This window comes from Ochotona princeps, chromosome 3, assembly GCF_030435755.1.
Source record: "Ochotona princeps isolate mOchPri1 chromosome 3, mOchPri1.hap1, whole genome shotgun sequence".
Classification (NCBI taxonomy): domain Eukaryota; kingdom Metazoa; phylum Chordata; class Mammalia; order Lagomorpha; family Ochotonidae; genus Ochotona; species Ochotona princeps.
The window spans coordinates 78,208,082-78,236,025 of NC_080834.1; the positions used below are offsets into that span (position 1 = coordinate 78,208,082).

The 27,944-nt window shown below is 41.2% G+C and overlaps 1 protein-coding gene across 5 annotated transcripts; it reads left to right on the top strand.

Moving 5' to 3' along the window:
* The first annotated feature begins 9 nt into the window (after nt 1–9).
* On the top strand, nt 10–27,709 carry SLC35A5 (solute carrier family 35 member A5). 5 transcript variants are annotated; one of them, XM_058661884.1, is made up of 8 exons: nt 10–470; nt 1,530–1,722; nt 7,493–7,591; nt 9,942–10,072; nt 15,933–16,000; nt 25,459–25,616; nt 26,089–26,236; nt 27,459–27,709. In XM_058661884.1, exons 2-7 carry the CDS (start codon nt 1,593–1,595, stop codon nt 26,205–26,207), a joined length of 705 nt encoding a protein of 234 aa, XP_058517867.1. In that variant the 5' UTR covers nt 10–470; nt 1,530–1,592; the 3' UTR covers nt 26,208–26,236; nt 27,459–27,709. The 5 variants fall into 5 exon arrangements, with proteins under 5 accessions (XP_058517867.1, XP_058517862.1, XP_058517864.1 ...); XM_058661879.1 differs by having other exon boundaries at nt 9,939–10,072; nt 25,459–26,236; XM_058661881.1 differs by having other exon boundaries at nt 25,459–26,236.
* Nucleotides 27,710–27,944: the final 235 nt, after the last annotated feature.

The following is a 27,944-nucleotide window of genomic DNA, read 5'->3' on the forward strand; positions in this document are numbered from 1 at the left end:
CTAGACAGGGGCGGGCAGCGCGCACCCTTCGCCCCCGGGACAACTGTCTTTTCCCCCTGCCGGGAGCTTCCCGCGCGCCCCTTCCGGCTTCCCCTTCCTTTTCCCACTCTCTCGCCGTAGCCCGGCCGCCACCTGGGCCTCACGTGACCCCGGCCTCCCTCCCGACACGTGACGTGAGAAAGGCCACGCCAGGGCGGGCTCAGCCGCCGTCGCCCCGCCCCCGGAAGCGGCGAGACGGAATGCGCCTGCGCAATGGGGGCCGCGTCGGCTCTCCCAATTGGGACGTTAACGTGATTTTCGTTTCGGAATACAGACGTGGATGCCGAGGGGATTTTTTGGCCTTTGTTTCCCTCCCAGAGAGTTCCCGCCTGTGAGTTCTTTAAAAGCTACTGCTGTTTCTCCAGAGCTAGACAGTTCACTGTCTCAGCCGTAGGATGCGCGTGCCCCCGGGACATCTTCTCCAGTCCGAGGTAACCGCGCCCCGCGGGCTGAGAGCTGCGCGTGCGCGACGGCGATGGGCGCGCCGGAGCGATCCCCTCTGCGCATGTGTGAAGGGAGGGCTTCCAGACGGGAGGAAACCTAGCCTCCTCCCAGAGGGGCGGGTCTCCTCACAATGGGCGGGGTCTCGCGGAGGGGCAGGTCTCCTTGTAATGGGCGGATCTCGCGAAGGGGCGAGCCTCATAGATGGGCGGAGACTCGCGAAGGAGCGGGCTCACCGCGTAGGAGGGGGTGCTTCCTGCAAAGGACCGGGTCTTTTTGCAGAGCGGCGGGGCCTCTTCGCGCAGGGGCGGTGCTCCTCGTGATGGGCGGACTCTCGCGGGGGGCGGTGCTCCTCGTAGATGGGCGGAGTCTCGCGGGGCTGCGCTCCTTGTAGATGGGCGGTGTTTCGCAGAGGGGCGGGGCCTCCTCGCAGTCTTGTGCGCACGCGCAAGCTAGCTGTCACCTGGGGCATTTTCTCACCGGTTTCCGCCCCCGGCTCTGAGCGCCCGCCCTGCAGGGACGCTGGTAGGCTTTGGGCAAGTACTTAAGCACCTGCGGGTTACCTGTTCACTTAGCTCTTTAAGAAGGATCATAGATGCCTTGATTTGTGAAAAATCTGTTTTAGTACACGGCCTCGCTTAAGAACAGCGGGGTTTTTTTGTTTTTTCGTTTTGGTGCTTATCACGAAAATCCTGACAATCTTTTTTTTTTTCCTCCGCCAAGGGAGGAGCTGCTACAAGAAGGAAAATGCAATTATCGAAATGTCCTTTGCATAGCAGAGTTACGGGAATGGAAGCCTAATTGATTTTATGCAGTCCTAAAGTGTCTCTTGCTCTATTGCTACTTTTGGCAATTAATTCTACTCTTTCTTTTTTTTTTTAGTATATGTGCTGCTGAAGCAAGCACAGTATTTCTATTCTATTTTCTACCAGAATTGGGCTTTTTCATGTTTCATTCCTCGTACTTTCTCCTGTACCATTCATGTTTCTTGGTTCTAATTGATAACCATAGCCAGACTTCTTTTTAAAAAACTCCCTTTTGTTCATCAGAGGTTTTATCAACAAGGTCTCGGGGACACATTCTTGCCCTGAAAGCAATTTGAAAACGGAGGAATGAAGCGAAAGTGCTGCAGTCACCCCATGCTATGCCCCTCCTCAGCCATGTATACGTCAGTACTCGCTGCCGTGTTCATTGCCTTAAGTTCCAGTCGTATCTTACTGGTAAAATACTCCACCAATGAAGGTAAGTGTAGACTTGGAGTAGCTATGGAGCACTTCCTGCTGACCCTGTGTTAGCTCCTCTGTCCTCTGGATCGTTGTGTATAGAATGGGACTAACATATTTGTATTTTCATTTGTATGAATGATTAAAGCATGTCTAAATTTGATTTTTTTTTTCTTACTTTTATTTTTGATAATGATTACATGTTTGGTCAGCGTGGGAAGGTTCGAGAGTTAGGGAAAAGTGGGTGAAATCATTGTTTCCAAATTTGCTCTTTCTTCTTGGCTCTGGGGGCCAGCAGCCAGGGATGCGGAACTGCTACCCATTATCAACCCAGGGCCCCAATGTAGGACATATTCCCAGGCTTCTGCCCAGGTGCTTTGGATAGTTCTGAAATGAGGTTGATTTCAGCGATCCAAAGGTGAAGCGATCATCCCAATGTCCATTGGTTGACGTAGTTGATCTCAAGTCTCCATTCACCCAGATTTTTGCTGTCATCATTTCCTGGGGTAGTTGTCCAATTTACTCTGTTCTCCTTTCTCTGCTGCCATACCAAATGGCTGCCATGTTTTCCATGTGCAACAGGGTTTGTGCCCACTTTTTCACTTGCAGGGAGGTCCGAAGACCTGGGCCAGGTGACCCAAGCCCTGCTGGAACCCTCATACCCAGGGCTCACAAACCCAGCACCCAGCTCTCAGGCAGGACCCAGGACCCAGAGCAGGTGACTGGAACCCTACCAGATCCCTGACCCCCTAAGGCTCACAAACCTGGCACCACACTTGCAGGTGGGCCCTGGAACCCTAGGCTGAGTGGCCTGAACCCTGCAAGATTCCCTACCACTGGGGCTTAGGAGCCCAGCACCCACCTTGCAGGCAGGCCCCAGGAGCTGGGCCAGGCGACCCAGGCCCTGCCAAATCTGCCAACCCTTGGGGCTCACGAACCTGGCATCTACCTAGTAGGCCAGCCCCAGGACCTGAGCATTTGACCCTAGCCACTCCAGATTCTCTGCCCCTGGGACTTATGAACCTGGCACTACTGACCCTAGTCTGGCATGGCTCACATTACTTCAGCATCCACTATCACGTTGTGCAGCCTGGCTCAGTCCAGCAAGCTCCCAGTTCCAGCTCCTTCGGTGGGTGCTGCAGCCTAGCCCAATACAACCAGAACCCTGTCCCAGCCCCAGTGTGAACTGGCTGGTGTTGTGGCCTGACCTGGCCCCTCCTGCACCCTGTCCTGGTTCTCAGATCTGCCAATGGATGTTATGAACTGGCCCAGCCTGGTCTGCCCCCGACTTGACCCACATGTATGCCACTGTGTACTATAACCTGGAATGGTCTGGGCTGCTCCTGGCCTTGATTCTTGTGCTCACCTGCAGGGACTGCGTCCTGACAAAGAAGTTTCCCAAGCTACTCTATCTGGTCTCCCAGGGGCATATCTCGCACACCAGTGGGTCCTTGGCCCAGGTTGGCTTTGTCCACCTCTTGTCCTGACAGGAATGGTGGCCTTGCTCAACTGGCTGACACCCACTCTGGTTCTTACTGTTAGGTGTTGCAGCCCAGCTACACATGATCCAAGCCCATACACAGTTTTTGTGTGGTTCAGCAGGAGTCAAGACCTAGCCCAGCCCGTTCTACACCCAACCTGGTTCTCATGAGTACCGGTGGGTGCTAGAGTGTAGCCCAGTCTTGCACTTCCTAGACCCAGTCCACACCCGCACTGAGGGAGGCTGTAGCCACATCCAGCCCAGCTTGCTGCCCTCAGTCCAGCTCTCATGCTCACCAGTGGGAACCCCCAACCCAGCTGAGGTGTCCCCTTAGATCCCCAGCTAGGCCTGTTCCCATCCACATGTCTTGGGCATGCCAGCAGAGGTTGCAGTTCCCCAGGGGTGAGCCCACATATCCCCCACAGATTCTGCCACCTGACTCAATTCTCTCACATGCTAGTTATTGTTATGTCCGAGCCTAGCTTCACCCCTTCCCTGTTGTGACTCTCACTGGTGGGTTCTGTGATCTTGTCCTGTCAGGTAGGTCCCAGCCTTGGCTTTGGTGTGTGCCAGGGAGTGGTGCTCGATGATGGCTAATACTAACTACCCCAGCTCAGGTCTCCCATGTGTGCTGGTGCTTCAAACTGACCTTTAAAGGTCTCTCTGTTCTCACCTCCGAACCACTTGGTCTCAGCACCCTCATTTGCCTGAAAGTACAGTGGCTTTGTCCATGAATGTCCCTCAGTAGTCATTCCTCTCCTGGACGTGAATCCTGAGGCCCCGGTCAGCCTCATTTGTGCCATCATAGTCCATACCCCAAGCCCGCATGCCCAAGTCCCTAGAGTGTGTTGCCACCAGGCCAAGTCTGGAGTCCCCTCGGCTGCCACTGGATGTACGGAGGCAGGAGGACCCTGTGTGTGCACACCCCCTGAAGTCGCCCACTGCTCCTATTGAGCATGCAGGATTAAGGTGACTCCAGGCGGGCCCAATCTGGAGTTACCTTTGCCACCACTGGAAGAGCAGAGGCACAAGGACCCCATGCATGGATCCAAATTTGATTCTTTAAGGTTTTACTTGCCACAAAAGAAACACAAAAGTTGATGTTAGAGGACATTTCGATCATTCAAGAATTAAAACCCCTTGAGCAAAGCAAATCATAACCTCTAGCTGTTGCTGCAGTTACCAGATATTGCCAGCCTATAGCAAGATACATAATTAAAGCTTTTTTAAAAGAATTTTTTATGGTAGGGTTCCATAGGCCCAAGAATCTCCCCTTTCACCCTTCCCATCCACCTTTTCTGCCACTGCTTTTTGCCATATTAGTACATTAGTGTCATCCTTCAACAGCAGTTATAAATCCATCATTCTGCTAATTGTAGCTTATTTTAAAGCAAACTGCAAGCTATATTTGTTTGGTAATTGGGTCATTGTTAGCTCCTATCATAATTGTATCAGTACAACAGTATAGATGATTAAGATTTATTTATTATAAGAATATGCTCAAGAAATTTTCTATTTTTAAATAAAACTTGGTTGATTAAATTAGATTTTGTGGCATTAAGCTTTTAATCCCGCATGGCTATGATTAGGTATTTTTCACTAAGTATTGCCACACATAAACTCATGATGCTTAGTGGTCTGCGTGCAGAGTCAGATGCTTTCTGAGTCTCAGCTTGAGTTAACATCTCATCTGTACTTCACTAGACTCAGTATTATCTTTCAAAGGGCATTAGGACATAGACCTTGGCTTCAAGAACATAGCTTATTAGGAGAGACAAACATGTAACCACATCATAAAAATGAAATACATTATAATAAAGGTAATAATAGAGATGTACATTAAAAACAGAAGTAGTGGAGAGGAATAAGTAGTGTGGTCTGTCTGAGGGAGAGGGAGATGATTTGGATGCACAAGGATCAGGAAGCCTTCCCTGGTTAGATGACCATTTTTGATCCACAAGAAGATAAGGTAGGGAAGGGTATTTATGAACAGGCAGCAGCCTATAAAAAGCAGTGAAGGCATGAAAACATAGCATATATTATGAGAACAAGGAGTTCAGAATTTGAAAGAAAAATCAAGGTCCTAGAGAGAGAGACATGGAGTCCTTGACTGGAGAAGGAAGTAACGTGACTGTTAAAGGACTTTCTATGCCATGATAAAGAGCTGAGGCTTTAGTTGCCACACTCTACAATCTGGAAAGTAAGAAATACTTCAAGAATTGGAAATAAGAGATTAAATGAGATGCCATTATGGTAGGTGGGTGGTAAGAAAGAGATCTGAAATGGGTAGCCAGTGGGGTGCCTTATTGGAAATTCAAGCCACAAACAGGAAAGACTTTAGAGCTTTGGATGTAAGAATAGTAAAAATAGACTTGAAAAATATTCAGAAGAGAAAAGCTGCGATTCAGAGAATGTGTTGGATGTGGAAACTAAAGGAGATAAAATAACTGGATAGCTTTAAGATTTCTGATTTGAGTGCTGAGTGAATTGGTGATGTTTTCTGTTGAGGTGACAATGACCAGGAGGAAGAGCAGGTCCGTGACAGTCCAGAGAGGTTGTAGCGTTAGCTTTTGCCTCCCGTGAGGCCAGGACTGCTGTCTTCGTTCATTACATTTTCTGTACTTTCTGACACATCATGCATGTGAAAGATGAGATAATTAAATGCACATCACTCTTGGAAATAGTGTGAAAACCATATAGTATGATATGATGAAATAAGGAGTAAAACATGTCCTTTGAGATTCATAATTAGAAGGTGGCTGATAATCTCAGAGTAGCTAGTTTGAGTATAGTAATAGAAACAGAAACAAGGTTAATAAGGGAGAAGATCTAAATGAAAAGCCATCAAAGTGGAGATAATGAATGCTGACACCATTTTCTGTTGACAAGGAGAAGTTATAGTGGGCACAGGAAGTAGTTGTCCGTTTATCCACATTAAGAGTTTGGACCATGTTTGTGGTCCAATGGCAAGAAGCCAGTTATACAAAATATAAAAGAAATACATTGAAGCCACAGAAAATCCTTCTAACAGCTAATTCCTGAGGAGGGGAGAATGTTAAACTGGAGAATACCACAGTGTTTTCTTCAGGATTGAAGCCAGTACAGACAGATGCAATGAGGATTTGTGAGGATGCGTAGATGAGTGGGTGGAGATCACACGTCCTTCGGCCCCATGATTTTGGACCATCCACGAGAGCACTACAAGAGACAAACAATGAGAAGCCAGAGTAGTGACAAGGATTTCAACATTGTAATCAGAGCCCCTCACCCTTTTATCTACATGTTGGCTTTTGTGTGTCCTGATAAAGATTATAAAATGTATCCCTGGATGATAATTAGAATGTGATAGAAGTCTAGTTTTGAGCTCAGAAAGGAAGATGTTGTAATTAAGCTGGGAATTGATGGGAAAGACCAGCATGCTTATATTTAAATTCAGGTGAACCTATGTTAACTACAGGGCTCTAAGTGCCACATGCGTGGGTTAACATGGGGCCTTGCACATAACCTTACGTTCTAAGGTTAACATGTAAGACAAAATAACACAGTAACGCAATTGTGTTATTGCAGTAGGTTGTGCTATAGGAACAACAGTAAAGACTTGAATGCTGCTTAGGTGGAGATCAAGGGAAGCCACAAAAAAGGAAGAAAGAGCTTGCTTAACAGAGGAAATGTATAGTCACTTTTTCCTCTATACTTGACCAGTTTGATTTTAATATGAGCAGGAGAGATAAAAAAATGTTTTCAAAAGCAAGAAAAATGCATTTCTCAAATGCACCTGATATCTTCAGCATACTAGCAGCATGTACAAAAGGATGAGAACATGTTTATCATGTTCAAAGATAATAAAAAGCTGACTAGAGGACCTAGTACAGTAACCTGGCAGTTAAAATCCTCACCTTGCATGTGTTTGGGTTTCCATATGGGCGCTGGTTTTAATCCCAGTGGCACCACTTCACATCCAGCTCCCTGCTTATGGCCTGGGAAAGCAATTGACAATGACCCAAGGCCTCGGGACCCTGCACGCATGTGGGAGACCTGGAGGAGGCTCCGGGCTCATGGCTTTAAATTGGCACAGCTCCGGCCGCTATGGTCGCTTGGGGAGTTAATCAACGGATGGAAGGTCTTCCTCTCTGTCTCTCCTCCTCTCTGTATATTTAACTTTCCAATACAAATAAAATTTTTAAGAAGCTGACTAGGATAGGGATAGCTAATATATTAAATGAATTGGTTATTCAGAAATCCAAAGAGCAATGTCAATTGGAAGATACTCAGTATAACCAGCATTAATTTCTTTTCTCTTGTATTTCAGACAGCAAGTATGATTACCTTCCAACTACTGTGAATGTGTGCTCAGAACTGGTGAAGCTAGTTTTGTGTATATTCATCTCATTCTGTTTCATAAAAAAAGGTGAGTCTTGAAATGCTACATGTACTTGCTAAAAATCTCAGAAACAAAATATGTTAGAACTGGCAGGAATACTTCATATCATTTAGCCCCTTGATTTTATAAGAGAGGAAGCTAAGATACAACATATGGGTGGAGTAACAGACTCAAAGTGTCATGCAGAGCTGAGTAGGAAAGTCACAGCCAGTACAGTAAGAAATATAAAGGAAATATCCTGACACCTAAGAAAATACTTGTGAGGTGTAATCCATAAGGGGAGTTTTCTGTGATGGTTTCACACAGCAAGAAAGTTTTTATTTAGATTCAGGATTTCCTGAATCACTGATTTAATAGATACAATGTTACAGTTCCAAGCATTTTATGTGGGGAAGGCAGCACAGTGCACAGGAGTCAGAGACTGTTCTGGAAAAGAACTGTTAAGATGAAGGTACTACACCATCTTTAAGTGTGCAGTATTTAGCCTCTTGTGGAATGTTTGTTCTCCATCTTAGTTCCCTAGTTTTTGAGCTACAGCTCTCTTTGTCTCTTTGATTTACCTTTACATTGATGGAAACAGAATTTAGAGCAATAAAATGCTTACCCGAGAGGCTGGCATTGTGGTACAGCAAGTTGAGGTACTATTTGGGACCCAGGATGCTGTATCAGAATGTCAATCCAAGTTCTAGCTACTGTACTACTCATCTGGCTTCCTACTAATATGCCTGGGAAGCAGCAGATAATGGCTCAGGTATTGGAGTGCCTGCCACCTGCACGGGAGACTTGAATGGAGTTCCTGACCCCTGGCCTCAGCCTGGTCCAGCCCCAACTATTGCCGTCATTGGCAAAGTGAACCAGTGAATGGAAGATATCTGTTACTCTGCCTTTCAAATAAACGAATCTTTGAAGTTCAAAAAAGAAAATGCTTGCCCAAGAAGATGCTTTCTTATATTCAAAGGTTTCAAATGGCGCAGTTTCTCAGTAGTAGACTGCATTTTACCTCATGAATCTCATGTATTACTTGTAGGATTTAAACTTAAAGTTTTTGTTTTATATGTTTTAAAAGATTTATTTATTTGAAAGTCAGAGTTACAGAGAAAGGGAGAAATCCTCCATCCGCTGGTTCATTCCCCAACAAATGGGAGGAGTAGCCAAAACTGGACCAATCTGAAGCCAGGAGCCTGTTACCCAGTTCTGGTCCCATTCCTGGTCCCTGGGTAACAGGGATCTAGACACTTGTGCCATCTTCTCCTTTCCTGGGTACTTTAGCAGGTAGCAGGATCAGAAGTGGAGTCGCTGGAACTTGACTTGATGCTCAAGATGCTGATGCTGGTGATGGCTCAACATGCTGTAATCACAATGCTGGTCCCACTGCCTTTGTTTTCTGTCTTCATCTCTGTTGTAATTACCTGCCTAATTTTTTTTTTTTACATCTGGAAATGAACTAATATTTCACACTAGAATCAGTACATTTTATCTAGGTTAATATAAAAAAATTTTCACTTAGTGTCTCCCTTTCCCTGTCTCCTTGGGGGAAAATTCCAAGTCTATCTCTCTCTCTCTCTCTCTCTCTCTCTCTCTTTGTTTTTTGGTTTTTTTTAAGATTTGCTTTTATTGGAAAAGCAGATCAGGTTTACGGAGAGAAGGAAAGACAGAGAGAAAGATCTTCCATCTGCTGGTTCACTCCCAAATGGCCACAATGACCAGGGCCTAGATGATCCAGAGCCAGGAACTTCTTCCAGGTCTCCCAAGGTGCAGGATCCCAAGGCTTTGGGCCATCCTCTACTGCTTTCCCAGGCCACAAGCAGGGAGCTGGAAGGGAAGTGGAGCCACCGGAATACAAACCACGTGCCTATATGGGATCCCAGTGCTTGCAAGGAGAGAATCTAGCCATTGAGCCATCATGCCAGGCCCATGAAGAAGTCTTACACCACTATGTCAGATGCCATCCCTGAGCATGAAGTGTTTCCCCCCAACACGGGGGGAGGGAAGAGCTTACCTTACCTTAAGTTGTTAACTTGTTAACCTTTCTCTTGGTAGTTTACTCTTCAGGTAGTTAGAGAACCCAGGTGTACAGCCATGTGTACATAGCCTGAACCCATGTGTACATTGTCTTAAATGATATTTTTCACTACCTCAAGTTCACAAAAATTAAGATAATCAGAGTGTCACTAATTGTCTGCTTAGATGCTGCAGTGGCTTAAAGAGAGACACTAAGGAAATCCCTTGTTTGATTTCTTTAGGCTGCTTCTTATCACAGCAAGTTAACAAAGCCTCTTTTTAAAGATTTGTACAGCAATCAACAGAATGCACTTTTCTCAAAAAATAGAGTGTCATCAAGATCATTTACTTATGTTTAAATTTCTTTCTTTAGAAGATCATCAAAGTAGAAATTCAAGATGTGCTTCCTGGAAGGAATTCTTTAATTTTATGAAGTGGTCCATTCCTGCCTTTCTTTATTTCGTGGATAACTTGATTGTCTTCTATATTCTGTCCTATCTTCAGCCTGTAAGTAATTATCATGATGAAAATACTACTAAAAAGGTATAGGGACATGAGTTCCAAAACTAATCCTTGTTTCTCAATTTCCTTGACATTGTTAGTTTCTTAGACCCCTCTCTGATGTTGCTGAATTTTTTCCTCAGATCATGTGAGTACTACATTGTGAGTCTGCCTACTAATTTCTCTCCTTATCATAGATGAACACAGTAAGCTGTGCTGCGTGCTCTAGGGCAGAGGCTCCCTGGGATCTGAAGTCAACCTTCCTGCCATATCCCTAATCAGTCTGTCTTCCGAGCCATCGTGCTCCTAGCCTCTCTCACCATCTAGAACCTCCAAGCAGATGCCCACGGGCAACTCAGAAAACCCTACACTCTCTACCTCTCATTCACTTTGTTTTATTACAGCATATTTGTGTGCTAATATTTCTACCATTTTAAGCAGCAAATTCTTTGAGGGTAGAGATTGTGTCCTCCCAACTTTAAATGTCATCGACAATTGGTTATGCTAAGAATATTTCTCATCTTTGTTGGCATCTTCTTTGTCATTTTGGAAAGCCATTAGCAATCAGAATTGGCATTTAGTCTTATATCTGTTTCTTAGTTTGAGTCACATGTATTTTTCCCCAGAATTTTATAAAATCAAGATTTTTATTCAGTTCTATGAAATGAAGATTTTATTGCTTAAATTTGTCGTGGGTATCTTTAAAAGTAAAATCAAGCATACGTAGGTTTGTTTTTGTTTTTGTTTTGTTTTGTTTTGTTTTGTTTTGTTTTGGCACTAGTCCTCTACATGAAGCATGGGTGTATCTTGAAATACTACAAGTCCTGTTCCACACTACCCTGACAGAATTTGCATCACAACGCAGCAAGTGCATTCAAAAATTACACCACACTGTGGTCTGTCAAGTACATGAAAGCATCATGACTTAAAGAAGAAACAACATATACACCTCAATTTAAAACTATGTGATTGCTAGGGCTGGCATTGTGGCGGAGCAAGTAAAGTTGCCACCTCAGATGCAGGCATCCCATAAAGGCACTGATTTCATTCTCAGCTCTTTTGGTTCTGATCCATCTGTTTGCTCATGTGCATGGGAAAGCAGAGGTTGATGACCAAAGTGTTTGGGACTCCTGCACTCATGTGGGATACCTAGAAGAAGCCATGGGCCCTGGCTTTAACCTGGCACATCCCTGGCCATTGCAGCCAAATCAGAAGTGAACCAGCAGATGGAAGGTATCTTTGTAACTTTAGCTTTAAATATACATATATATTATTGCTAAAAAAAAAAAAAAAAAGAAGAAGGTATTTTAATCTTCAGTTAGTTCTGTTTTTGCTACTTGAGGGCCCCATCTCTATGTTGGTAGCTACTGTTGGAGGAAGGTCATATTTGCTGAAGACTGGGATGGTTCTGGCTATTTCCCAAAATATGACAGCAATAAGGTTTGCTGTATCCATTGATTCTTCCTGTCGTGGCAGATTTCTTTGTAACATGGAATGTACTTTGTTAGCACTTTCCTTGTAAAAGTTCTTTAAAAATTGCAGCTAATCCTTTCAACCCCTGTTGGTTCTGTGGCAACCAAGTTTATGTGATCGTAAATCCTTTCTTCTCGCTTTGATAGTGATCACAGCCTCTTCACCAGAAGTGAAGTACTTTTTAAGAAACCACTTTTTTGCTCTTCCTTAAGGAACAACTCTCATCAAGATTAATCATGAGATTGCAATAGTTCAGTCACATCTTCAGAACCTTCCAGTTTTAATTATCTTATCATCCTCACCACACCTGTATTTATTTTCTATTCTGGAGTCTTGAACCCATCATAGTCATCCATGAGAATTGAACAAACGCCCTCCAAACTCTTGTAACTGTTGGTGTTTGACCTTTTCCCATGAGTCACAAATCTTCCTAATGATGTCTAGCTTAGTGGATCCATTCCAGAAGCTACTCAATTCACTTTGCTCAGATCCACCAGAAGAATTATTATTCATGGCCAATATAGCTTTGCAGAATAAAACTGACCAGTGTGCTATAAAACTGAAATTTGTGTTAAGAAACGTCATTAATTTCCTAGTACATCTCCATCAGTGATGAACTCTTGGGTAGTGAAATGAATTGTCAATGAGCAGTTATATGTTGAAAGGTATTGTTTTATTTTATGTATGTAAAACAGAATTACAGAGGAAGAATGGGAGAGAGATCATCCGGCTGCTGGTTCACTCCCTAAATGACTGCAGTGGTAGGGCTGGACCTGCCCAAAGTCAGGAGCTTGTTGCAGGTTTTTCATATGGGCACAGGGGTTCAAGGATTTGGGCCACCTCTGTTGCTGTCCTGGGTACATTAGCAGGAAGCTAGATCAGAAATAGAACAGCCAAGACTCAAACCAGTGCCTGTATGGGCTGCCAACACTAGAGGTAGCTATTTAACCCACTATGCCAAAAACATCATCCCCAAAAGAAATCCTTTTTCTGAACATTGGATCTTAATAGTGGTCTTGAATCTTAATAACTTTGTATTAAGGAGATATGTTTGTTCCACTTACAGAGTACAGGCAGAATAGATTAAATATGATCCTTATGAGCCCATGTCACTTGAAATGACAATTGAACATTGGCTCTAACTTGAAGTAACCTTCTGCATTAGCCTAAAGCGTGTCAGCTTTCCTTTGAAGCTGTAGATTGATTTCTTTCTGGCTACTAATGTCCTGGCAGTATCTTTTTCCAGTCTCAATTTGTTTGCTCCACATGAGTTCTCTTTTATAAAAGACTTACTTATTTATTTGAAAATCAGACCTACATAGAGAGAGGGAAAGTCACAGAGATCTGTCATCTGCTGGCCCACTCTCTAGATGGCCACATGGGCCAGGGTTGAGCGAGGCTGAAGCCAAGAACCAGGAACTTCAGCCAGGTCTCCTACATACGTGGTGGTGCCTGAAACACTTGGACCCTCTTCAACTGCTTATTCCAGACCATGAGCAGGGAGCTGGATCAGAAGTAGAGGAGCTGGACAATGGCAGAGTCCAGCATCCTATTGTCAAGACATATTTAACAGTTTCTTTGCAAGTTCATCTTTGATTTGGAAGTAGAAATGCATACTGCATTGCGTCCTCATAACTGGTTATAATAGGTTCTGTTACACAGTTAGTCTATTTCCCCTTAAATAAAAAGCCATAAAACAAAATCAACAACAGGGAGAAAAATAAAAAATTTACAGCATGAAGTTAAATAACATGCTACGGAATGACCAATATGTTGCTGAAGAAATAAAAAATGGTAGTTTTCTCTAGGTATGCCAATCTCACTGGGGTTAAATGGAACCTCAGGGTGGTTTTTATTTGAATTTCCCTTATTGCTAGGGAGCTGTGAGTAGTGTGTAGTAGAGACTATCACAGTTGTGAAAATATAATGCAGTGTGCATCTCTACTTCCAAATCAAAGATGAGCTTCCAATGAAGCTGTTAAATGTATCCTGACAATAGGATGCTGAACTCTGCCACTGTCCATGTCTACAATGTCAGGATATACTTAAATAGCAGATTGATGGACATGTGATTGTTTATGAAGGACTATACTACTGTAATAATATGGGGGAAATCAATTGGAGGAGGGGATTTGGAAGGGAGGAGTGGAAATCCCAGAGCCTATGGAATTGTATTATAAAATAATTAATAATAATAGTAATAGTAATAAATAGAGGAGCTGGGTCATAAGCTGACACCTGGGATTGCAGTAGCGGCTTTACCTACTATGCCACAATGCAAAACCCACCTTCGTTAGTTGTCTAGCTGTATTTTCTGGGTATTTTGCTGTGACTTCTGCTGTAAGTTTAATGACTTTTAGCTTTCAAGTTGAAGTGAGGCATTTGGACTCTTCCTTTCACTTGGCCATATCAAGGCCTTCTGGGGGTTTTTAATGGGCCCTAATTCCATATTGTGTTTCAAGCAATAGAAAGGTCTGAGGAGAAAGAAACACACACAAAGAAGCATCCAGTTCATACAGTAGTCAGACACATTGTTTTAGTTACATTCACCATCTTATATGAATGTGACTCACTGATTATAGATCTACCAGAACTAATATTTTTTAAAAATGAAAATGTTTTAAATATTGCTGAAATTACTAGATGTGGCACAGTGACATGACATGAACACATACTGTTGGAAAATTAGCACCAGTAGCTTTAATATACAATTACCCATCTTTCAATTCATAAAAGAATGCCACATCTGCACAAATACAAGAGCAGAGTAAAATGAGGTGTGCCTTAGAAATAACCGGATCAGTTTTAAAGTGAGGTGAAAAGAGCACCTGGGAGAACACTATAGTAAAATATATAAGTTGACACTTTTTCCACTTTTTCACAATTGAAAAGTTGCGTAACTGGGCAGGCTCCAACTGCACTGCTTTGGTTATCCCATATGAAAAAATAGAATAGTAGCAGATCAGCTCAAAGGCTGGATCCTGGGCCTGATGAGTGTCGGAAGTGATCCATGTGGTTGGTCAGCCCTAAGCCCAGCTATAACATGTGCTCTCCTAAATTCTTGTTTCCATTTTGTTTTCTAATATGAGAATTCTTATGCTTAAAAACATCATTTTTCGAATGGAGGGGCCTCCCCCTACCCCCTCCCTGATACAGGAGAAGAAGGAAGAAAAGGCAGTGGAAGCATTTGTTGTAACCCACAGCAACTTCCCCCATAGCTCAGCCCTCCCCTCCCTGATCATTGATCTTCACAGGTGTGAACCCTTGTCAACTATGTAAACAACATAAAAAATAAAATGTAACGAAAACAATCGTTATTCACGTTCGGTGAACAAACATTTGCTGTATTTTATTTGTAACTAACAGATTCGTTCCAAATAGCCTTTTGCAGCACCCCTTAGTACCATATCCACATTGCAGTTTCCTTCATTCTGCCTCCAACTTACTTCTTTTCTGCTTCCTGCTTCTGTGCAGCCACAGATATTACAAAATAAATCATGTGACCTACTCTGTTTAATTCTGTGCCTCAGTATATATAAGGAATTAAGTAGAGATAATGGAAGGTTTGGGGCAAAAAGCACTGATGTTTTACTTATTCTATGCTGTTGCATGAGAGGCTTTCAGAAGTTTTCAGGCAAGTCGGGCTGCTTGGTTAGGTGTGTTTGTGCAGCACTGAGTGTGATTCTGTAGGGCTACTACTTGCCACTCTTGCAGCTTCTTTCCTTGCCTCCTCTTATTCTTCTGACAGAGTTCACTGGCAGTTGTCCAGAATTCTCATAATATGTCATGATCTTTTTGAAGAGCCCTCATATACATGGATTTCAGTGATATTTTTGCACCAAAATAAAGATGTAGATTTTAGAGCAACCTCAACAATCCAAAGACCTGTCAAGTGTGGATTTGGTACTGTGTCCTGTCTGTTCATCCTGGAAAACTGGTTCACTTCCTGGGACAGTAAAGATGCTTAACACTATGACTCATTTGTTTTTAACCATGCAAGTGGGCCCATCATGTGCTATGTACCCAAAGAAGCAGTATTAAAAGTTTGTAAAGCCTTTTGAGAGCTTTGAAAGTATGCTTAATAAACATAGTAAATATTTTTAGACCTGCACTTTGGAATTTGTGGATTTTTCAAGATCTGCACTTAAGGATTATTTACAAAGTGCTACTTGGCTTTCAACACATATCAAAACCTGCACAATAAATCGATCATATCTATATAAATTTAACAAGCAATAAAAATGAAATTTAAGCCTTAAGTGAAGCAGTTGCCCTGATAAACTGTCTGGTTTTTGACTAAAATGCTTTTTTTGTCAAGTGAACCACCAAATTGGGAGATTTTTGAGGTCAGTACTTTCTTTGGATTGTAACTCTATCTTTTCTTTCTTTCTAGGCCATGGCTGTTTTGTTCTCAAATTTTAGCATTATAACAACAGCTCTTCTGTTCAGGATAGTGCTGAAGTAAGTAATTTGCTGTGAAAGCATGCATCATACTTTAAAATGGCACAGCCTGGTTTCAGATGTTACACTGAGCCCTCACACTCTCCACACCAGGATTTTGTTCCTAATTGGCTTTGCGTATTCAGCAAATCTTTTGCTATCATATGTATGAAATGTCTCGAGAATCTCAAAAACAAGATTTATTGGTGTTTTTATTTTTAGTGCCAGATTTAACTAGAGAATGGTTTACACAAAGAATCTAACCAAAATTAAAATTAAGAATAAGCATTAACACAGCAGTTAGTACTGGGGATACAGGCCTGCCGTATCAGACTGGCAGGTTTGCTGCCTGGCTATTCCACTTTCCATCCAGCTTCCTGCTAATGTATATTCTAGGAAGCAGCAAATAACGGCCCATGCGCTTAAATCCCCGCCATCTGCATGGGAGATCCACATGGAATTGGGGCCTCTGACTTCTGCCTGACTATTGCAGATATTTGGGGAGCAAATTAGTAGATGTAAAACCTCTAAAATCTCTGCCTGTTTGCAGAGTGAATGAAACGGTAGGATTTTAGATTTTTGAGTGAGCTTTCATCAGTCTTACTACCTCCTATACAGCCTTGCACAGTGTCCGTGATTTTCAGTGAGTAGTCTTCCTACGGGAACCAGGATGTGCTAAGGTGGGGAGATGGATCTGAGTACTTAACTCCAGTTTAATTTGTGATTTAGTGATAATTCTTGTTAAAAAAAAAAAAACTAAAATTAACTCTTGTTATCTTTGTTGTGGTTATTCTTTTCAAGTTTGACATTCTTTTTCTCTTGTTAATTTCTTATTTCTCAGTATGTTACATGGTGGTGTATTCTTCCATTAATTATGTGTACAAAAGATGAATGACTTGGTAAACCAGCACTCTAAATATTTGTTAAGATCATGATGCATTTAATATGTGTTATATTAAAACTCCTAAGTCTTTTATTTAATCCCAAGGAAACATTTAACAGTTACTACTATAGAAATAAATGAATAGTGCATTTATATTACTTTAAATGTTAGACATACTTGCTTTAATTGTCAGTCTTCATTTTATTTGTGAATTAAAGGGAATAATTGTATAACTAAGCAAATTAAAGAATGCTGTTCCAAGACATTTTGTATTCTCTGAAATAAATATATGAAAATCACTTTGTAGAATAAAAAATTAACTTTGAAGAAATATATATGTAAGCTATAATATTTTTATATTGTTAAGTGTGATTAAATTAAAGGTGTGCTTTTATGAAAAAAAATTAGTAATAAGGAAGAAATTACAAGAAATTTAGTAGTAATGAAACATAGGTTTCAAATATGTAAAGTTTATTAAAGTTTGTGCTTGTTTTACAAAAGAGATAGCAGGCAGACGTAAGTCTTCCATCTATTGGTTACTCCCCAAGTGCTTGCAAGAGATAGGCATGGACAAGACTGAAGGTAGGAGCCTAGAACAGAATCTGGGACTGCTGTGTAAGTGGCAGGGACCCAAGTATTTGAGCCGTCTTCCACTACCTCTCAGGATATTCATCATCAAGAAGGTAAATCAGGAGCAGCCCATCTAATACTACATAGCCATTAAAAAGAATGAAATCCTACCATTTGCAATAAATTGGTCCCAACTGGAGACCATTATGTCAATGAAATAAGCCAATCCTAAAAGGACAAATATCATATGTTTTTTTTCTAAGACTAGACAGCCTTTATGCAAAAGACAGCCTTTATACAAAATATGAAACAGATGTATAGGTGAACAGGTATATACATATCTTCTCATAGAGGAACTGTATAATGGAGACTAGCAGACTGGGAAGTGAAGGTACATTGTAGTAAGCATCTCTGCTCCTGAATAAAATGAATCAGTTAAAATACCTTGATAGTATGATACTGAATTTTCTACCTTTGCCTGTATCTGCAATGCCATGATACACTTAAATGGCAGAATGTTAAACTTGTAACTGTTACTAAAGCACTATGATGGGAAGGCGTAATGGGTAGGGAGTAAGGGGAGGGGAAGGGGGAAATCTCTATACATACAAAACCGCATCATGGAAAATAATAATAACAATTTTAAATCAAAGAATGAAAAAAAAGAAGAAGTAAAGTAGCTGGGACTGGTGCCCATATGGGATGCTGGCACTGTAGGCCACAACTTTGCTTGCTGTTTCCACAGTGCCAGCCCCTCAGGGCATCTTTTATTATTATGTCTTTAGTGTCTTTTGCTAATATTGGTAGCCAAAAACACAGGAAAAAAAAACCAACGTTTACTATCTTAAGCAGTTTTTCAGTGTACAGTTCGGTAGTAAATTGTTGTAAAGCAGTCCTTGAAATTTTTCATCTTGCAGATTTGAAATTCTGAAACCATTGATCAACTCTTCTTTACTCTCCCCCCCCAAATCTCTGTTAAGCACCAATCTACTATTCATCTTGAAGAAACTTTCTACTTCAAGTATTCAAGTGGAATAATATAGTGTTTTGCTTTCTATAAATTATTTCATTTAACATATTGGCCTCAAGGTTGTAGCATATAACAGTATCCCTTACTTTTAGAGTTGAATAATATTCCATTATGTGTATATACCTCTATTACCACATTTCAAAGTCTACCTTGTTCTGTTTTGAGCATTTTGCTGTTTATAGTGTATGTTGTTTTCCCTTATTTTATACTCTTCATAAATCTTTTAATAACTTTTTGTCCTTGGAAATGAAATTTTAACCTAGAAGCAGCAGCCTCAGAATTTTATTGCAATAATAAGTTTGTGTGGCATAAGCACATTTTTCATTTAGAATATTAAAACTGTACTATAGTTGACTTTGTTAGAGCCATCAAATACTTTCCTCTTGGAGGTACAAAAAAAAATTAGACTGTGTAAGTAGAAAATATAAGTTTGGTGACTAATGCAAGGAGTACAAAAATTTGAAAGCAGAAAATATTACCCTCTAAGTTCTATTGTCTGTTCTGCTAAGTATGTGGATTTGTTCCTAAAGATATATCTGCCGGTTAAAAATAGAAACTGGTAGCAGGTATTATTCCTCAAAAGTTGCTTCACTGTTCTTAAACCTCAGCACATTTGTGTAATTTTGTATTAAGTTGTTTTCCTTTTTATTATTTATATTGGAAAGTCAGGTGTACAAAGAGGAGGAGAGACAGAGAGGAAGATCTCTGTCCGTTGATTCACTCCCCCATTGGCCACAACAGCTGGAGCGATACTGATCTAGCTAGGAGCCAGGAGCCTCTTCCGGGTCTTCCACATGGGTGCAGGGTCCCAAGGCTTGGGGCCATCTTGACTGCTTTCCCAGGCCACTAGCAGGGCGCCGGATGGGAAGTGGGGCTGCTGGGATTAGAACCGGTGCCCTTATGGGATTCCAGTGCGTTCAAGGTAAGGACTTTAGCTGCTAGGCTACTGTGCCGGGCCCTAAGTTGTTTTCTTTATCTTTAAAAAATAACATCATTCTAAGCATTGTTTTCTTCTGAGAGCAGTAAAGAACAAAATCAGCACTTATCTTTATCTACAGAATGTACATAAGTTTCACAGTTTAATGACAAAAAAACTAAGAATTATTAAAAAGCACTTTGAAACATTTTTATAGGCTACATTGGAATTTATGATAAAGTTGCTGCCTGAATCAACAGGAGGATAAAGAAAAATACCAGTCTGTATAGAAGCAGCTTCTCCAAAGTCATTGCTTCACTGGGTAAATCAGCTTTTTTTCCCTCAAGATTTATTTATATTTGTATTTCAAAGAGAATGAGGAAAAGATCTTTCACCCGCTGGCTCACTCCCCAGATGTTTGGAACACCCAGGGCTCAGGCAAGCTGAAGCCAGGAGACAGGAACTTAATGTTGGTCTGCCGCACGGCCCCAGGCATTTCGACCATCTTCTGCGGCCTTCCTAGAGTGAGTTAGCAGGACGGGGAATGGAAAGCAGAGCAGCCAGGACTCACGCTGGCACCACAGTACCAAATGCTAACACCAGATGTAGTGGCTTAACCCTCTGCACTACCATACTTGCCGCAGTAAGTCACTTTAAGGAAAAGATTTGGAAGAGTTACAGAGAGGGACACAGGGAGAAAAGAGAGAGAGATGGCCACTGATTCTCCAAATGGCCAGAACGACCAGGTTTGAGCCAGGATGAAGCCAGCAGCCTCATCCGGACTCTAACTTAGTTGGCAGGGACTCAAGTCCTTGGACCATCTTCCACTACTTTTCCCAGGTCAATAGCAAGGATCAGATCAAAAGTGGCATGTCTGGGGCGTGAACTGAACCTGTGTGGAATGCCTGGGTCGTGAACAGTGGTTTTACACACAACACCATAATGCCAGCCCCAACCCCAATGAGTCTTTATAATTCTTCAGTGATATGGGACTGCTCATTTTCTCTATGTAAGTAATAAATGAATAAAGGTTCCTTTGAAAGCAATTCTGTGAGTCCAGTTAGTTGTTTTCAAGCTCTGCCTTGGCTTACTGCCACCAAATACAATAGAAATATGGTCTAAGTGCTATTGTCTGATACTATTTGAATCTAATTGTCAAGTTAGTAGGAGAACCCCAAGTGGGAAAGCATTATGCAATTGTCCTTTGGTATCTGCTGCGGATTGGCTCCAGGATACCCCCGTGGATACCGAAAACTGCAGTGACTCAAGTTCCTTACAAATAATAACAATGCATTTGCATACAATCTACACAGCCTCTCCTGGTATATTTTAAACCCCTCTTGATTTCTTACAATAGCTAATGCGGTGCAAAGCCTGTGTAAGTAGTTGTTATACTCTATTGATTAGTGAATAAAGACAAGGAGAAAAGTCTGTACATGTTTAGTACCTGTATAAATTTTTGCATTTTAATGTGACTGCTTGAACAGTGTTTGAAAAAATGGAACTAAAAAGCTCATTTTCATTCAGAACCTTTTGGAGTCCATGCGTAAGAAACTACGTCAGGCCACTGCAGTGGCTCAATAGGCTAATCCTCTGCCTGTAATGCCGGCATCCCCATATAGGTGCTAGTTCTAGTTTCGGCTGCTCCACTTCTGATCCAGGTCCCTGTTAATAACTGGGAAAGCAGTAGGGGATGGCTCAAGTCCTGGGCCCCTACAGCCATGTGGGAGATCCTGGAAAAGCTCTTGGTTCCTGACTTCAGATTGTCCTCAGCCCTGGCCAATGCAGCCATTTGGGAGGAATGAACCAGCAGATGCACGGTCTCTCGCTTCTCTTTCATTTTCTCTGTAAATATGCCTTTCAAATAAGATGTAAATCTCTTTTTAAAATAAGTTCATAGAAAGAAAGGGGTGCACTGTGAAAAAAAAACTATTCATGGCCAGCACTGTGGCACAGTTGGTTATGCTACCTCCTGCTGCTATGGCATCCCAAATCGGATAACTAGTTCAAGTGCTGATTGCTCCTCTTCCTATCCAGCTCCCTGCTAATGCACCTGGGAAAGCAACATAAAATGGCTTCATCCCCTGTGCCTTCGTGGGAAGCTCAGAAGGAGCTCCTAGCTCTTGCTTCCTGTCTCCAGTCTTCAGCCTGCCTGGCCCCAGCCACTGTGACCATTTGGGCAGCAAACCAGTGGATGGGAAACATTTCTCTCTTCCTCTGCCTCTCCCCCTTTCTTTAACTCTGCCATTTTAAATAATATGCTTTTTAAGAATTACTTTTTAAGTAAAACAAAAACTAGTCATAGACTTCAAAAGCATATTGCACCAATATTAAACTTAAATGCAGTTTATGAACATTTTGAAGTATCTTTATACTTTGAATTCACAGTTGTTTGAATGCAAAGATATGAAAAGCTGACTACACACAGACACAGAGTAGTGCCTCCTGCATTATCTGCAGTAAATTCTTGAGATTCCAGACAGTACCAAGTGCTGTGTATGTATTTTTTCCTGTACATAAACACTATAAATCTAAAACTAGGGTTGTGGCATAGTTGCTAAAGCTACTACTTAGTGGTGGTGGCATCCCATATGGGTATTGGTTCAAGTCTTAGCCACTCTGCTTCCAATCCAGCTCCTTGCTAGTGGACTGGAAAAGGCAGCAGAAAATGACCAGAGTATTTGGACACTTGCTACCCAGTGAGAAGCTTGGATGAGGCTTCTGGCTCCTTGTTCAACCCTTATCATGTAGCCTCTTAGGGAATGAACCAGCGCATGGAAGACTGACATCTCCCTCTCTGTAACTCTGCCTTTCAAATAAATAAATATATCTTCAAAAGTAAACACAAATGTAATTCCTTTTCTACCTTAACCAAGCACTTAGCCTGCATTATGGCTATAACTTGCAGTTTAAGGTGCTATAGCAAACTAGCATGAATGTTTCTTTCCTCCTTCTTGGTGAATTCTTAGCAACCTCAGCACACAGTATTTTCCGTTATTGAGAACTCTCACATTTTCACAAAAGGGAAGAATTTTTTGGCTCTCTAGTATAGCTACATCAGTGCTCTTGCTCTTCATGTCCATTCAATAAAATAAGGGCTTTTTTTTCACAGCAGAGGCTACAAAGTGACTAATGGCATAATAGCTTAGATAGACACTGTAAGTACACTTGGTAAAGGATGTCTCACATTCTGCGTAAGACCAAGCAGAAACAAAAGAGGTTACCATTATGCTACTCAAAATGGCACAGAGTTTAAAACGTATGGATTGCCCGTTTCTGAAATCTTCCAATTAATTCTTTTGAGTAATAGGTGATAGGTAATCAAAACTGGAAAATAAAACCATGGGTAAGTGGGAACTACATTTGCACATATATGCAGTATGTGTACATATGAGATTGTAAGTGACTTGAAACTGAGCTAAGGCTTTTTTGTTGAGAGAGAGAGAGAGAGAGAATGTGTTTTGCTGGTCATCTTTGACTTCTTTCCTGTATGTCACTACCCTCACTATACATGACCTACAGGCTTCAGGCAGCCTGGATTGTATCAAGTCTTTAAGAACATTTTAAAAATAGAACTTGCTGGATTTTCATTCATTCCCAGATTTTTTAGCTCACCTGTATGTAATCAGAGACATTTTAAAAATTTGAGTGATGTGCCTTCAGCTAGTCTTCTGAATGCTTTGCAAAGGAGTTGTTTCAGAACAGAGACTCTGGGTAAACAATTTGTCTTGGAGCAGAGCCTTCCAGCCACAGTGGTCAGCTCTGAGCATCAATCACTGTGTTCTAAGGAGAGAGGTCAGCAAAGCAAGCCTCTGTGTTGCATCAGTTAAACTGAAGAACAAATTCTGCCAGGAATGAACAGTTATTATTTGTAAAATCACACATCCTCAGCTAACTTTATAGGGTAATTTGTAAAATTTTATTTTCTTTACTGAAAGTTCACCTTTAGCCTAAGTTTAATATTTTTTGCCTTCTCTAGAACATTACCTTGAGTGTGTAATTGTTTGTAGTAGATACTGTTTTGCTTCTTTGAAGATTTGGTTTTTTGTTTATTCTCTGTGACAGTATTGGTGGATAGCCAACCGCTATTGAGAACTTCTGAAGGTACTGGAGATTTTGTCGTTGCCTGATATATCCATCAGTCATTTTGATTATATAGTGATGTTATAAATAAGGCGAGAGTTTTGCATGTCTTACTCTGTTTCCATTCAATTTACTTTCAAGTATTTGACATATACCAGCTGCAGCTTCAAAACTTGAAGAGACTGGTATGCAGTTTTTAACTTTGGAAGAGAGCTGGCTTCATCGCAGAGTTCTAGAACTAGTTCTTCATTTGTTTGTTTTAAAAAGATTTATTTATTTGAAAAGCAGAGTGTCATATATAGCGAGAGAAAGTGGATCATCCCATCTGCTAGATCACTCCCAGAATGACTACAACTTCCAGGGCTGGGCTAGGCCAAACCAGTTTCCTGAAACTCCATCTAACTCTCTGCCATAATGTAACAGGAAAGCCATCATCCACTGCTTTCCTGTTGCATTAGCAGGGATCTGGATGGAAAGCAGAGAAGCTGGGGCTCAAGCCTATGCTAACATTGCAAGTGGTAGCTTAACTTGCTGTACCACGTTGCAAGCAGCCTAGTTCTTTGAAAACTATATGCTTGAAAAAAATAGGATAGTACACACAGGTATGGTGCTCTCTAGGTTGGTCTCTACACGTTGAAGTTGTAAAGCATAAAGCTCTAATGATGAAATCAGACACATTGTTGTGTTTGAATCCTGGAAGATCAAAATTAGTCTTTAAAAATATGATAACCCAGGAAGACAACATACAAAACCATGGTTCAAATGCTTTCCTTGCTGTTTATTAAATGCATAATGTTAGAGAAGTCGGCTAGCCTCTCAGAGAACTGCTTCCACTCTTAATGGAGGAGTTGCTTAACCCCCGATAAGTTCTCAGTACATGTGCAGTGACATCAAACCTGTTTGGATTCTTAGCTATTGCTTCACATACCTGCCTTTGCTAAAGTTATCCTTTCAAGGTTTCCCATCTGATTAATTGATATTCAGATGCCAAGAGACCTTCCTGTCTACACCTCAACCTCAACTGGGCTTTCCTCTTTTCTTTCCCAGCATCAGACATTCTTGTTGCCTTTCCAGAGACCCTTCCTTCTGCCTCAATATCTCACTTATTCCTCTTTCACATGGCAAACTTCACTGTAGTTTTTATTCTTTAACTAAAATATAGTTTCCTTTTTCAAACAAAATCTGATTCCACTTGTAGATTCCAGTGTTCTTTGCTCTGTGTGCCCCAGTTATTCTGTAAGTCAGTTGTGACATGATATACTGCTGTCATTCACTTTCATGGTGCTCTGCTTAGTACAGTAGAAATTCATCATGGATGGAGTCTTTCTGTCCAGGTTACCTGGCACATAGTAACTGCTTATTAGATGTCTGTTGAATATATTGGCATACTCAATTATAGCAATACATATACTATATATCTCACAAGTTTCTTCTTAGGTAAAACAAGTAAGTAAAATAAAGCATTGTTAGAATTTTACTTTTGCTTGCCTTATCAGCCAGCCGTTCGCTGGAATAACGCATAGTAGTGAATCCAGAACTAATTTCCTCTTCAGTTCTTTGAAGATTTGATAAGCTCTAAGGAATCTCCTCGGGAAGGGGAAGTTCTCTGTATACAACACTTCTGAGACGTACTTACATCCTTTCTGATTCACAGGCTGAGAATTCCACTCTTGCTTAACTTGATAGTAAGATACAGGTTATTGTACCCAATATCCAGGATCTTTTCTGAAGGTAGAAAGATCGCTTAGTTAAACATGCAAGTTGAATTGAAACCTGCAAAGAAAAGTGACCAGATGTCCCTGCGGACAATGGATAAAAATGTTGCGTTTGAGAATCAGAGGCATCTCCAGCAGCTTTTCTTTGAGCTTGAGTTGTAGAAAATTATGGCAAAATTCAAGGAGGCTAAATTCAGCCAGAACTCAAGAGTCTAAAATTTCAGCAGAAACAGTAGACTGAGGAAAAAAGGAGTAACGATTGCCTTTTTCATTTTTGCACAGGCGATATCTCAACTGGATACAGTGGTCTTCCCTTCTTATTCTATTTTTGTCCATTGTGGCCTTGACCACTGGGACCAAAACTCACCATAACCCAGCAGGCCATGGATTTCATCACGATGCCTTCTTCAGCCCATCCAATTCCTGCCTTCATTTCATGAGTGAGTGTCCCGGGAAAGACAATTGCACAACCAAGGAGTGGATTTCTCCTGAGCCTAAGTGGAATGCCACAGTTGGAGTGTTCACTAACTTTCATCTTGGCTTGGGCCACATTCTTATTATAGTGCAATGTTTTGTGTCTTCATTGGCCAACATTTATAATGAAAAGATATTGAAAGAGGGGAACCAGCTCACTGAAAGCATCTTCGTACAGAACAGCAAACTCTATTTCTTTGGCGTTCTTTTTAACACATTGACCCTGGCCATTCAAAGCAGTAACCGGGATCAGATTAAGAACTGTGGATTTTTTTATGGCCACAATGCGTTTTCAGTAGCCCTTATTTTTGTTACTGCATTCCAGGGCCTCTCGGTGGCTTTCATTCTGAAGTTCCTGGATAACATGTTCCATGTCTTGATGGCTCAGGTCACCACTGTCATCATCACCACAGTGTCTGTCCTGGTCTTTGACTTCAGGCCCTCTCTGGAATTTTTCTTGGAAGCCCCAACAGTCCTTCTCTCCATATTTATTTATAATGCCAGCAAGCCTCAGGGTCTGGAATATGCACCAAGACAAGAAAGGATCCGAGATCTAAGTGGCAGCCTTTGGGAGCGTTCCAGTGGGGTAAGTCTAAGGATGTTGCTTTTGGCTTGTTTTTCACAAATTCAAAGCATGGCTGTTCCATTAAGAGAAAAGCCAGTGCTGTTTTCATCACGCAACGTATTGGGTCTCTGTGGTTCAAAAGTCAATGAGCAGACAGCCATTGTACTCTAGAGTTTCTAAGAACTCATGATGAATTCTGTTAGAGATAGAGAAGTGCAAATCACAGTCTTGAGGACTTTGTACATTAATTCGTACAGATTTTCAGTATCAGAGACATGGGCAGTGACTCACAGGTGATCTTGTCTAGTTTCCTATTTGTAGATGAAATATTGGCTGACTGGCTAACAGGGCATAAGTAAAGGACTGAAACTGTAACCAAGGTCTGACACCTGGTCCCTTGCTCTTTCTGCTTCACAGTAGTTGCAGAAATAAGCTTCATTCATATGAGTAGTTGATGTTTCATATCAGAAACTCTAGCTCCTTAATCTTTTGTATAGTATTCATAAACTACATTGTGCAAGAATGGCAGGGTTTGTGTATTTCACTAAGAAGGTAGCTTCCAAAAAGATCTCTGGAAAGGAAAAGGAAAAGATGTAGAATTAATCTCAGTTACTTACAATTGTTTTGGAAGTATCTGTCAGTTATTTTATTAGCAAATTAACAGTGATCTTATGGAGACTCAGTATAGGATTTAAATATGTACTAAAAGATGAAGTAAGCAACCCTTACTATTTACAGTGTTCATGAACACAAAAGTAATGAAATATTTCACAGAGTGGACATTTCACTCTGGGAAGACCTATTGCTTTTTTGAGTGTTCTAGGAAATGTGGTGTAATACCTCTGAAATGGCGATGAAACAGATTCTAAAGATAAAAAACTGGAAACTTAAGTTTCAAAGGTAATGATACATGCCCAAGCATTACATTCAAATGTACTGTATTCATTTGTAATAACTCTAGTTAGTTTCTCCCCAAGACCAGAAGATGGTGCTCTCTACCTTGTTGCTATTAACTGACACTCAAAGACTGGCTTGAAGGTGTCTTTTGAATGACGTCATTATGCTCTTAAAAGAACAAAGAACTTATTTAATCTGATTACATCAGATTAATCATTTAATGAAATAAGGATTGTTACTGAATGAGTAAGAATACTATATTTTGAGACTTTCCCTTAGTGATCATCAGAAATGCTACCTCTCTACTTTTGTTTGAGTTAATTGCTGATTTCATATTTTCTTTTAGGATGGAGAGGAACTGGAAAGACTTACCAAACCCAAGAGTGATGAGTCAGATGAAGATACTTTCTAATGGGTGCCAAATAGTTGGCATTTCTCACAAACCTTATTTTCACATTTCAGCATTTCTGGTATTTAACTTTTCACTTTGGAAAGCCAAGAACATGTCTAAAATGTAATATTATTTGCATGTATACAATCACTTAAAAGCTAGAAAGTTATAAGAAATTAACACAGGAGTAATAATATAGAACTACATGTAATAGCCTGGTACTTGATAAGTTGGCAGCATATATTTGCACATTATTTTCCTTGTCCTCAAGTGTTCCAAAAAACTTGTAATAATCATGTTAGGTTTATCCTGTAAGTAGGCAATAGAGATCAACTTTTCAGATATTTATGATTATATATGTCTGTCCTGGGTGCCTCAGTCTTCCCATTCTTATTATAAATATCTAGGTTTTTTCCTCAAATGTGGAGGTCCTAAACATTG

Bases quoted from the DNA above. Each gene is read 5' to 3' on its own strand.
- SLC35A5 (XM_058661879.1), top strand. From the start codon at position 1,593: ATGAAGCGAAAGTGCTGCAGTCACCCCATGCTATGCCCCTCCTCAGCC. The intron at 7,592-9,938 runs GTGAGTCTTGAA...TTCTTTCTTTAG, and splicing joins ATTCTGTTTCATAAAAAAAG to AAGATCATCAAAGTAGAAAT. The intron at 16,001-25,458 runs GTAAGTAATTTG...ATTTTTGCACAG, and splicing joins CTGTTCAGGATAGTGCTGAA to GCGATATCTCAACTGGATAC.